The following is a 13,729-nucleotide window of genomic DNA, read 5'->3' on the forward strand; positions in this document are numbered from 1 at the left end:
AGTTCAGAGACTTATCCAGCCAGACACCCAGGCTCTTGGTTGTGTCCTTGGCAGGTCCAACACAGGATGGCCACATGTAGTCAGTAGAGGGATACGGTGAGTTACCAAGGACCATCAGCTCGGTCTTGTCTCCGTTCAGTTTGAGACAAGACGATGTCATCCATGAGGTCACCGCTTCTAAGCAATCCCTCAGGTTAGGTTTGCGTGTCAAACATTAATGTGACATAATACTTAGAAAAAGCATACAAGCAATTAGGTACAAGGTTAAGGCAGTGTTACTACACATTTCATGTGAACAACAATGATCCGTCCTACTTCCCTGTCGTACAGTTGGGACTATATGTTGTTCAGTCCCCAATACTGTCCTTGTTAAGGTCCTAGGGAGGTCAGAGGAAAATTAACAAACTCTAAAATATAGCGTCAACTATTCAGCTCAGTTGAGCCTGATGTAATTCAATAGTTTAAGTTAGGTGGATCTGAGCCTCCCTTATTGTCAAGCCAATGGGTTTCGACCTTCAGTTGATAGGACCAGAGTGAAATATTTCAAGCGAAGGTCTTCATCAGGGTGGGATTTGAATCTGGTGGGACTTAGAAAGCCATTTCATGGCTCACATAGAGGCAAGGCATGATGTTCCTAAAGTCCTCTTTGTGGCATTTCTGTGAAAGCGAAATTCATCCAATTTCTTGGGGCTCTTCTTTTGCGGGGGCCCACTCCCGATCTCCAATCTTGTGGAGATTTGTGCGCTCGATCTGGTGCACCTTCGTATCGACGGTGTAGAGTTTCTTCGACATCAGCCTTTCGGAGGAAAAACAAAGGCACACAGCTTGTTAGCTCTTCACTGGTACTTAATTGAGGCATGCTTTTGCCTTTCTTCTGTCCCTGTATATAAGTGCAGACACTGTAAGACTGTCAGATGGGGTGGTCTGTCCCAGTATTTACACAAATAATTTAAATCGCACTATTTTATTTCTTTTATAGCGCTACGTCGTGACGTCATGTGCTGTGATGGCATGCGTCATGATGTCACTTGCATAGTGTCCAACATGGTCAGTTCCCTCACTTCTTTTTATAGGACTTGTGCCCTGCATGTAGGCAAGTGCTTCAGCACCCCACATACAGGTGCATACACATGCACTATATAAATGCTGCAATACAATACAAAACAATACCTTTGAGGCAATCCTTAAATTATGTCCTTGGTTGGTCAATACTAACCCTTGCAAGAAGAGAATTAGTGGATCTCTGGAAACCAAATGCTAGACAAAACAGAGCGGCATTAACCTTTCGAAACATCTGACTGCACTGCCAGGGTAGCTTAGTCATGTATTCCCACTGCAAAGCCGTGATCCTTTCCATACTGATAAATCCAGCCACATTGCTGTAGAGAGCGAGGAGCATGCCACCCACTAGCTGCTGCAACACCAAGCGTCAAATAACACATGGAATAATACTTGGGTTAAAATAACAGAGGAAACACAGTTAAAATGCCACTCCCCCAAGCATTCTCCAAAAGAAAAAGTTTTTATCCGAATCTTAGGCGCTTACATTTGAATCTGTCTGAAATGCCTCCTTTCGTTAGCAGTTAGTTACCAGAGCTACTTTTATACCTTGAAATGACAGACCTTCTTTTTGTTGTCCTCAATGAGCTAACCTTCGCACGCGATAGAAAGGTTGAAAACTCTCAGAAAATAAATGAAAAGTGATCTCTTACAAGATGCGGTAGAGAAATTGAAAAAAAGCATTGCACATCATGTTCTCTGACTGATCATTTCCGGTTTGTAAAAGATAGTTCCGTCCTCCTCGCGACACCGTACACTATTGCATAACAGCTGACCGCAGTGACGCTCATGAGGCTCATTCATACAAAATGTGTTGCTTCCCCTTGCCATGTGCACTTTCGCCCTCCACTTCATAGATCAGGGTAGTAAACCTTTTATTATCATTCCTCGTTTGTTGCCATTGGACCTTTAATATAGCTTCATCACCTTTGTGATTATCAAGATATCTAAGCAAACGTGTATTGTTTAGGAATTTTCAGCTAAGGAAAATATATTAACATCGACACAAGCTCCAATAAATACGCTATGGTCATCACATTCACCTTTTTGGGTTTGAATGTTTCAAAACCATGATTTATGATCATTGCAATGTTCCAGGGGACTATTGTTTATATTATCAACAATCTTAAATTGACTTTTACCATTATTCTGATTGCCGTAAGCAAGTTCTGGTGCTATCAAATCCTTCCTTGTACTTAGTTGGAATGAGTCTGTACTGAAGTATAAATTATACACTACTACTCAAGAGCATGAACAGATACAGAAAGTTCAATACACTCTCTGCTTCCCATCGGACAATTACAGAGCGCATCCGCCCCCCAGATATCAGTAGTATTAATGGCGGCAGCGAAAGGGTAAAGGCAAACGTATGGACGAAGGGAGGGGTGGGAGAATAAGCAAACACATACCTTGCCCTTGACTGGCAGAATAAAACTCGGCCGCTATCCTTGCTGCCTCCTTGCGGTTCCCCTTCACAATGTAGAAGTGACTCAGCAAGGCAAGGCTGATTTTCACAAACAACTTAAAACAGAAAAGAGCCAGGACAGTGAAGTAGACACTGCATAGCCTCTCGGTAAAGGCGCGATTTTCCTCAAGCTCCGTCATCGCTGCACTAGAGTTTTTAGTCAGCGTTTACGAACGAATCTCGAATGTGTTGACGGTGTCACATGGCTCGCGCCAGAAGCTCTCCAGAACAGCTGGCCCCACGGAAAGATGATATCAGGTGGTCATGATGCCCGCTGCCCAAAATATGGGGATTATTTACACTGTACATAACTCTCGTTCCCAGTGCACTCTCCCTAAGGCCCGAGGGTGCATAGCTGGAGCAGAGCAGCCCCAAGCACCACCTCCAGACATTCTGAATGGCATTTTTCATTACAACATATTATATTCTGAGACGGGACATCACGGCTGGCATGCCACTAACCGCTGAGCGGTCTTACTGACTTGTATTTCTGTTCTCTAAAAACATTGTCTTAGCTAAGCCTCTGTATGACATTACATTCATGGGTTTCCTAAAGCCCATGCATGATAAGCATCCCTAATTTTTGGAGCACAAGGATCACAATGGATCTTTTCCTGGTAGCTTTGAAGTCGACGCCCAAGTTCAACGTTTGGATCTGGGTAGTGTTCAAATATTGTTGACACCTAAATATCTTTCTTTACTGTACCAGTTCTTTTACACATTAATACATGAAATGTGAAGCAAGACCACTGACTCATTGTCAGTGAAATTGCTCTCCCTCCCTTGCAGCTCCACCGTTATGTGAGGCCTTCCCCCGAGCCCCTGCACTCTCGAGTGTTGGTGTTCGAGGCCCTCCTCCACCCGCAGGTTTCACCTGCGCTTCATCCCTCGTGGTCCAGTGGACCTCTGTCTCCATTCTCTTGCTCCGCTTTTTCTCTCCTTTTTTACTTGTTTTTTCCCTCACTTCTATCTCACCCCTTCACTCTCCTTCTGGTTCTTAATCTCCATTTTCTGTTGTTTTCCCCTCATTTCAAGCTCCCCCTTCCCTCTCGAGTGTCTTTCCTCCATTTTTCACTCGTTTTTTACCCTCATCTCAATCTCCCCCTTTCACTCTCCTGTGTCCTCTGTGTCTTTCCTCCACTTTCTTGCACTTTTGCTGCCTTATTTGCACTTTTCTCTCTCTTTTTGCCTTTTTTCTCTGCCCTTTTGGCCCGTTTTCCACCGCCGCTGCTGCCCCCACGGCCCCTCCCCCCAGCACGAACAGTGCGATCGGCCCAATCCAGCTCCCCTCCCCGCTCCCGCCTCCCAGCTGTCTAGCCCTCCCCGACCCCTACTTAATGGCGGCCGCAGGGGCGCCAAAGGCAAGCCTGTCTGCCCTGTCTGCGACCCGACTGCAACCAGCATCAGGAACCCTGGATCTCTGCACCACCAATGCTACGACCCAATGGCACTCCTTGCTCTCAACCCAGGCCTCAACAACAACTGCAAGCTAGCATCACCAGCCGACACCCACGGACCCTTCAGCTGTCACCGCTGCCGGCACACCTGCAGCCAAGACCACTGACCCAGCACAATCCGACCGCAAGAACACAACCGAACCGAAGACCCTGCTATGCATCCTCCTCAATGTCCGATCCCTCCACAAACAAGCCACCGAAATCTGGGACATCCTCAACAGCACTAACCCGGACATCGCCATTGTCATTCCCCAAGGATACAAGATCTCCAGGAAGGACCGCCCCACCCGCCTTGGAGGAGGAATCGCCATCGTCCACAAATCCACCCTCCATCTGAGCACACTCCCCGACGAGCCAACAGACCAGATGGAACACCTTCACTTCAAGATACTGGCCAGCCCTACCTCCACCCTCCGTGGAACCCTCATCTACCGACCCACTGGACCTCGCTGACATTTCACCAACTCCATCACGGACATCATCTCCCCCGCATGCCATCACGTCCACCAACTACACCCTACTGGGAGACCTCAACTTCCACCTCGACAACCAACTGGACCCCAGCACCACATCCCTCCTGGACAACCTCCACAACATTGGACTCTGCCAGATCGTGACCGGACCCACGCACTCAGCAGGACACACCCTCAACCCCCTCTTCACAACAGGAAACTCCATCACATTCATCCACGCCACTGAACTCCCATGGAACTGACCATCGATGCGTCCACTTCACCTTCAGAACACCCACCATCCACAGACACCAGCACCTGCTCCCACGAAGAAACTGGACCAGAATCACCGACCACCAGCTAACCTCATCACTCAGCAACTCCACCACAACCATAGCGGAAAATGACAACGCCAACACCGCAGCCCGAACCCTGCACAGATGGATCTCCGACAGCACCAACACCAAAGCCGCCCTCAAGAAAAACACCACCACCCACGCCAAGAAAGCTAGATGGTTCACCACCGAACTTCGAGAGTCCAGACACACTTGCCGCCGCCTCGAAAAGGCCTGAAGGAACACCAAATCCACAGAATCCCACAACAACTTCAGAGCCACCTCCAACGCCCACCACCAACTCACCAGAAAAACGAGGAAAAAAGCGATTGAAGACAGATTCTCCAGTCACGCACACAACAGCAAAGAACTCTTCAACATCATCAAGGAGCTCGCCCAACCCACCAGAGAGTCCACCGACATCCCTCCCTCACAAGACCTCTGTGACAAACTCAGCACCTTTTTCCACCACCAAATCAAGAGCATCTACGACAACTTCGACAAAGACAACCAACACACTGAACCCTCACCAGCCACCCGACACCCTGAAGTCAGCGATCGACAACTGGACAGCCCTCACCACCTAAGACACACTGAAGACGATGAAGTCAATCCACTCCGGGGCCCGCACGGATCACTGCCCCCACCACATTTTCAACAGAGCTGCCGACACCATCGCACCCATGCTCTGCCACACCATCAACCGCTCCTTAGCAACCGCCTCGTTCCCTAATGACTGGAAACACGCTGAGATCTACCCCCTCCTGAAGAAACCCTTGGCGGACCCCACCGACCTCAAAAACTACAGACCCATCTCCCTGCTCCCTTTCCCAGCGAAAGTCATCGAGAAAGCCATCAACAGCCAACTCGCCACATTCATCAAAGAGCACAACATCCTCGACTCCTCCCAATCCGGCTTCAGAAAAAACCACAGTACGGAAACCGCCCTCCTTGCCGCAACAGACGACATCCGTACCTTACTGGACAAAGGAGAAACAGCAGCCCTCATCCTCCTCGACCTTTCAGCGGCGTTCAACACAGTCTCTCACCGCACCCTAATACGCAGACTCTACGACGCAGGGATCCAAGACAAGGCCCTCGACTGGATCCCCTCCTTCCTCTCCGGCAGAACGCAGCAGGTCAGACTCCCCCCTTTTCACTCAGACTCTACACCTACCACCTGCAGAGTCCCCCAGGGATCCTCCCTCAGCCCTACGCTCTTCAACATCTACATGGCTCCACTCGCCCCCATCGTCAGAACCTACGGACTCAACATTGTGTCATACGCAGACAACACCCAACTCATCCTCTCCCTATCCAACGAACCCAACACCGCCAGACACAACTTTTGAGAAGACATGGAAGCCGTCGACAAATGGATGAAAAACAGCTGCCTACAACTAAACACAAACAAAATGGAAGTTCTCATCATGGGCCCAAACCCAGATGCCTGCAACGACACCTGGTGGCCCCCCGCCCTCGGAAGCCCGCCCAGCCCATCGGACCACGCATGCAACCTGAGAATCATCCTGGACTCAGAGCTCAAAATGGACCGCCAGATGAACCCAGTCTCATCCTCCTGCTTCCACACCCTCCGCCTCCTACGTAAGACCTTCAAATGGATCCCCCTCGTACACAGAAAGACCATCACTCATGCCCTGGTCACCAGCAGGCTCAACTACGGCAACACACTCTCTGCCGGAATAAACAAAAACCTCACCCGCAAGCTACAGAACACCCGAAACGCCGCTGCAAGACTGGTTCTCAACCTGCCAAGCCACTGCCACATCTCCAAGCACCTGTGCACACTCCACTGGCTCCCCATCGAAGCTAGAGTCACCTTCAAGATGCTAACCCACGCTCACAAGGCCCTCCACGACACCGGACCAGCATACCTGAACAGCCGACTCAAGTTCCATGCACCCCAAAGGACCCTACGATCAGCCCAGCTCTCCTACGCCGTGGTCCCCCGCACCAGAAAGACCAGATCGGGAGGCCGCTCCTTCTCCTTCCGCACTGCCAGTGCCTGGAACGACCTTCCGCATCACCTCAGACAGATAACATCGCTCACCATCTTCGCAAGAAACCTCAAAACCTGGCTCTTCGACAGACCCCCTTCTTGATGGACTGGAACCTGCGAACGCCCCCCACACTCCCAGCACCTTGAGACCCTTACGGTAAGTACTCGCGTTTAACAAACACCTGGTTTGATTTGAGCACTGACAAAGCCAATAGTAGTGGCTTTTGAATAGTGCATTCATGCACAATTATAGAAGCTATAAAACGTAGGCGGCACGGAGGGTTGTACATCATAGAGTGACAGGGTGATGTAACCTGGGAGAACAGTGTGTTGTGCACCAGACAGAAGCTGATTAGGATGCCTCAAGCTTCATGGACATGATGTCTTTAGCATTACCCTGCACGCATGAATATGATTCCGTGAAATGTATGTGAGACCCAAAAGGCTGAGACCGGTCTGGGGTTGCATGTACTCCCGCCTAAATGGGTCCTGGCTGGGCAGGAAAATTCCTATTAGAGAAGGACCAAGGGCATGATTAAGAGTTTGGCGGTCCATGAATCGCCAAACTCACGGTGGCGCAGCCATATTTCAACTTAGATAGTCGGAAAATCACGGGAACACTGCAACCGCTGAGGATCCGCGATCCCTTGGCAATGGTGTGGCAGTCTTGGGCAGCAATATGCTGGCGGTGCCGCTGCTGCACCACTATGTGCTCTTACGGCTAGAGTGGTCGACCTCAACGCTAGGGAACCAGGTTCAAGTCTCTGCAGGGATGCTCAACATCCTGTGATTATGGGCAAATCACTTAATCTCCTGGTGCCTACCAAAAAATTATTGTGTCTGTCCGTAACGCAATTGGTGCTTATGTAAAGGGCACAGACACTTCCGGGGCAAGTTCGCGCTATATAAAACTCTGGGAAAAAAAGCATATCACGACTTTCCACACCTCCACACTTTTCATGGAGGTGAGCCTGCCATGAAAAGTGTGGCAGTCAGGAAAGTAAAGGGGCCTACAGGGCCCCATGGTGCCCCTGTGCATGGGGGTGCATATAGGGGAGCACATGTTGTGCCCCCCTGTGTGCATGCACCCATGTTCTTGCCCGGCATGGACTGTACAGTCCATGATGTGCAGGAAGGGGCTAAGGTGGTCCCTCAGCGCTGCAGTTCTAAGGCTCACATTTGGGCCTTAGCACTGCACCACCGCAGGACTGCCAAAGCACCACCCACCAGACCACGAGGAAACTCGTAATCTGGCGGGTGCGTGGCGGTCGACTTTGGCAGTGTGGGAGCAGAGTGGTGACATGGGAGCCCGCTCCCACATCGCCAAAGTCGTAATTAGGCCCCAAGTCTGGCTTACATGTGGTTGGTGTCTATGCGGAGTAGTGGGCAACAAAATTATGGACTGGATTGCAATGTTGTGTAACTATCAACTGGTGAGAATGATTCAAGCATTTTACCAATTTTTTTGGGGGGATAGTTTTTTTTGTTTTTATACATGAGACGCCACAAGTGCTGCCGATGTGCCTAGATGTAGGTCCCTTGTTCACTGTGCTACTGCACACAAAAAGGCAGAAACTGGCCTGGGGTTGCTCGTGTTCCCATCTAGAGGGGACTGATCTGGTACTACTGGAGCAAGACCAGGGGCCTAATTACGACTTTGGCTGTGTGGGAGCTGGCCACCACACCACCACCTACGCCCATTCCGACAACGTCGACCACAAACATTCTTTCCTAAATATGGATGTAAAAGAATAGTCAAATTTCTGAAAATACAGAGAAAAGTCATCTAGGTAACAGAGACAGCAGTGATGTACACTGCTATTGGAGTGTAGTAAACATATTTACCCCTACACACTGCATACGGAAAACACCTGTAGGAACATTGTACTTGGTTAGAATTGGAAAAAGAGATGGGAGCTTCAGAAACTCACCATTCTTTGGTTGAGAAAACATCATGCACCTTTAAATGTTGGGACATATGGGCTCAATGTAAATAAAGAACAATGTCAGGAAAATTATATAGTGCTAAAACAAAAACACAACAAGTCGGAAACCTAAAGGCTAGCTACCATTTAATGCAAAATAGTGGGCACCAAAGCAAAAGATCAAAAGATAGCTGGAGCTAAGAAAGAAACAAAAAACACGTAAAATTGACCTAGTATGTATACAATTTTTCTCAATACAAGTCAACGTAACATGACCCCCTCACAGAAGGTTGTTTTTCTCAACAACAACTTATTTAGTATGTTCAGGTGTCAGCCTCTTCCCCTCAAGGAAGTGCAGGACAGCCTGGAAGGGAAGTCAATATCTAGTGTCACTCGGTGCACTCTACAAACAAGATCCCTAGAGCATATACGGGAAGCATTGGAAACATAATTGCAGGTAAGCGGACTGAGTGTGTGACGGTGAGATTTAAACGGTGTTCTTTTGTGCTTTAGTCATATTAGTTACCAGATAGTTTACAATATTGCACCCACTGGTAATTTCAGGTATCCATCACTGGGCGTAGGACAGACTCAATTGAGGAATTTGTATACTTGTAAGGTGAGCAAGATCCTATTGTTACCAATGGCTTGAGCAACACATTGAAGTGACTGGTTAATTGTACTAATTGTACCTCTTTTTTGATTAGGTGGGATTCTGGATTGTACTGCAGATCATAGCTATATTCTTGACACAATAAACTCCTGATTGTAGATAACGATAAGAGGTAGGTACCATGGAATCCAGTATCATCACCTCTACTTTTAAAGTGACACACATCTGGTGGTTTGATAACAAACTAACTGTAACAAAGTCACCATGGCACTAGCATACATTTTCCATAAATTAATACACACACACACAAAACAATAACTCTTTTGAATTTATCGAATATAGAATGCACAATGAAGTGGTATAAACACCAGGAATGGTACATTAGAACCCAGAGTGCATGAAGGGTTGTGGTCTGCATATGAGACTCCATGTTTATTACAATTGTTTAAACCTGTACATTTCACTTGGGTTTCAATTCAATTTCAAAAGCTTTATTTGACAGCATGTCATAAAAGCAAAATTATACTTGCAATGATTAGACATAATCATTATAAATACTAACCAAAGTAAAAATACAATGTTAAAAAGTTATTAAATCTTGAGGCTGTCATTACAAGTTAAAAAACAATTGTTCTAAAAAAATGTTTTTTTTAAAAAAAACTGATGTATACAAAAACATGATCAATCATCTTATTGAGAGTCTTTAAAAGATCATTGGCTAGAATCTAAGGATTTTAAAGTGCGGGTGCGAATAATCCAAGCCCACCTTAAGAATTTGGCAACAGCAATCGCTAGCCAAGGTGAACAATCAGTCTCCAATATCCGTAGCGCCTCAATGTATCTCCGGGTGCCCTTGTTAATACATATTGGTTTTAACCACTTGCTACGAGGGCATATATAGAGGGGACATACAAACAGCATATGGGGTACATTCTCAATCAAATTTTTACATTTATGGCATTTGTCATCCCAATTTGCCGACCACTTATAACTGAAGGCTTTTACAGGTAGGGTTCCAGTTCTAAACTGGAAAAACAGCTTTCGGTCAAGCGGACTCTCTATAATATCCCAGTAGGCTTCACAGAGTGGGCGAGATTTAAAATCAAGGAACCGTCCTGATAATTTCCCAATACATTTTTTTCAGAGTTGTTTTTGACGGGAAACTTGGGACGTCTGCATCTACCCATAGATAGTCAAGCTCCAACTTTGTTAATAAGCCCCTTGTCTCTTTAAGCCATTGGATATGGTGAAAACGGTCAGCCCTGATAATATCCTTTAGTGCAAGGGCGTAATGTGCTAGTTCTGGAGTTGTCCAGATACGCCTCCAATACAATAGGGGCCGTAACCGTGCTATATCCTCAACTTTTTTCCTGCCGAGATCGTATAAAAGCGGAATGGTAGGAGTACTTTAGGGTACCCCAACTAAACAACGTAGGAATTTATTCTCTGCCGTTGTCAGTTGGGTTAGATTATTGAATCTCCAAAGTTCAGAACCATACAAAGAAGCACTTATGACCTTCATATTATAAATCTCCAGGGCAGGTGTAATTGGCTTTGTAAAGGAAGCGTTATGCTTTGTGGCTAAGGCACCCGCTAGCTGATGAAATTTTAAAACAGCCATGTCAATATGGCTTTTCCAGCCCATGTTACTTGGGTTTCAGATATGGGGACCTCACAGTCCCAAAATGCATTGGGCATGACAAATGAACAGAAAACTATGTTTTTGTTGCCGAGATGATATGTTTTCATTTGTATGTTATATAATGTAATTTGTAATAGAGCAAAACTTTGATGAAGGATTATTTTTTGCTGTAAAGAATATGTATTAAGTATAAGTATAAGTACTAGCATTATGGTACTAAGGATAATGAATTGATTACACAATGATCAAAAAAATAAATGTTTGAAGAAAGCAAATAAGAAGCATATTATGGTTTAAAATTATGATGACTTCAAGATGCATTATTGTGAACAGTGCACACCGCAACCAAGAACGTGCCCTTGTACATTTTGCTGAGTAGTAGCATGTGTCGATTTACCCGGTTGTTATAGTAGAGGATCAGACTGGAAGAAAATGTAAGGGGAAAAGGACAATGTAGAATGTACAGAGCCAGATCCAAATGAAATTGATGGTGAGTTATTAGATGAGTTATTGTTAAACAGACCTCCACCATATCAGGAGGAGTAGGAAAGAACTACTCCAAATGCTCCCTTGATTCAAATTGAGGTTCCTCAGCCTTCGCAAGTGAGCAGTACAAATGGAATGAGTAAAGCAAAAGATGATTAGACACAAAGGATTACTCAGTTGAATTTAAATGCAGAAGCTTTAGAAGTTCCAATGACAATTGGTCGCATAGTTCCATTGTATAGTGAGGGTCAAAATGTTTCACAAGTGCATGCTTTGACGGTAATAATGATAGGGTTAATAGTGGTTCTGAAGCAAATGAGATAGGAACGTTGATTTATATTACAGAGAGAGCAGTGGAAACCCCAAAGCAAAATGTACAGATAGAACCTAGAAGATTAGTACAGAATGTTAGAGCAGAAACACCTACTTCAGGGGGTTCAGGGGGTTCAGTAGGACCTTCACCCAACGAGTTAGATGAATGAATTAGAGGGATGGTGTCTAATAAAGTGAATACAAGCATGGATGAGAGCAGATTAAAAGCAGATTTGGACAAAATGATTCTAGGTAGGATTAGTCCAGAGAGATTGAGTAAATATCAGGAAGAAGAATTGTTGTTTTTGTGTAAAAATATTACAATGAGAGTGAAGAGTCTTCATGAAAAGTTTGCTGAAATTGCACAAACTTATGGAGTTGACATTGAGAAATCAAAGGCTTTGCAAAAGACATATAGATTTGATTTTAGTGACAAAGATTTGGAGAGTTTGAATGCTTCTGGTAAACGGTTGCAGATTATGGAGTTGATTAATACATTGAAACAATGGGATAAATTGGAACGTTGAAAGGGCAGATGGGCTAAAAATAAAGAAGAAATGCTTGCAAACAAATGAGCCTGATCTATGTATCCCTTGAGGGAGACAGGGACAGAGACAACTACGACTGAAATGATATATCGAAATAGAGAGGTACCAGGATGTGGATATGTTCACGTTCCTTGGTCAAGAAAAGATATATTGTCATTCTCCAATGAGTTTCCTAGATTGAGAGAAAAAACAGTTGAATGGTACAAGCAAGTAGAGAGGTTTGTAAAGGTTTCAAAAGTTTTGTTGAAAGATTTGGAGGGGTTATTTGATATTGTGGTTCCAGCTGATTTGTGGAATGAGTGTAATATTACAATAGATTGGCCAAAAGAGGAATATCCCAAAGATGCAATATCTGGAGCCCGGTCAGATGAAGTGATGAAAAAATATAATCAAGTAATTACCTATTTGAAGGGATAAATTTCACCAAAAGAGACACATTGGGTAAAAATTGATAGAACTCATGAGTCGAAAGAATCATGCTTATTATGAGAGGCTACTACAGCTGTTTAAACAGTATTGTGGTTTTAAGAGCATACCTCACAAAGATATGGGACATTTGGTATACAGGTTTGTGTTTGGTTTGAAACCAGAAATTAGTAACATGATTTAACAGCATTTGATTTGTTGGCAAAATAAAAGTGTAGATGGAATACTACGATACGCAAAATATTGTAGTGATGATATTGAATCAAGACACAAGAAGCTGAAAGAAAAATTAATGTGGGCACAAATAAAAGCAGCACAGAAAGGTGGAAATTTTTGGATTACTCTCGAACAAGTTTTCAGGGAAATGGTCAGAATCCGAATATTCAAAATGGTCAGATTTCTAACATGGGAGGTTTCGTGATGAATGGAGGTGTTCTTATTCAAGGAAAAGGTAGAGGTAGAGGTAATACGGATGAAATAAAAAAGAAACATCCTTGTCATGCATGCGGCAAGGTTGGATATTGGAAACACGAGTGCAGCGTTTTCCTAGAAAATAATGCAATGAATCAGGATTTCAATCAGCCAATGCAGAATGAAGTGAATACAAACCAACAGCAGCAACAACAGGTAGTTACACAAGTACAAATACCACAAGCCCCAATGCCAAATAATGTGAATTCTCAAGTACAACATTACAGTGTGAATGTGGTTTTTCATACGGGAGAACAAGTTGTTAATAATCAAAATGTACAAATGGCTTCACAATACTGGTTACAGAACCAGGAGAGTGATTCAGATACATCTCAATGACGGTTCCTGAGGAGGGAGGAGGAGAGCGTGCTTAGCGCATCCTTAGAGGTAGATCAGTGTGGTCCTTTTGCGGATAGAGAAGTTGAAGGTAATGTAGTTACATTCCTTGTAGATACTGGTGCCTCCCGTTCCACCGTGAGAACTGTGGAAATTCCAAACCTACCCCTCTCAGGAGATAC

General features: G+C 45.2%; 1 protein-coding gene across 2 annotated transcripts in view; it reads right to left on the reverse strand.

The window, feature by feature from the left end:
- Positions 1-2,664, reverse strand: part of ASB5 (ankyrin repeat and SOCS box containing 5) — a 589,281-nt gene extending 586,617 nt beyond the window's left edge. For both annotated transcript variants that reach the window (XR_013607216.1, XM_078677084.1), the window contains exon 1: positions 2,469-2,664. Coding sequence is in view for 1 of the 2 variants with exons in the window: in XM_078677084.1 (XP_078533210.1) it covers positions 2,469-2,664 (196 nt within the window). In the remaining variant the exon portion in view is untranslated. The remainder of the gene's footprint in view (positions 1-2,468) is intronic.
- Positions 2,665-13,729: the final 11,065 nt, after the last annotated feature.

The sequence above is a fragment of the Lissotriton helveticus genome, chromosome 2_1 (assembly GCF_964261635.1).
Source record: "Lissotriton helveticus chromosome 2_1, aLisHel1.1, whole genome shotgun sequence".
Taxonomy (NCBI): Eukaryota; Metazoa; Chordata; class Amphibia; order Caudata; family Salamandridae; genus Lissotriton; species Lissotriton helveticus.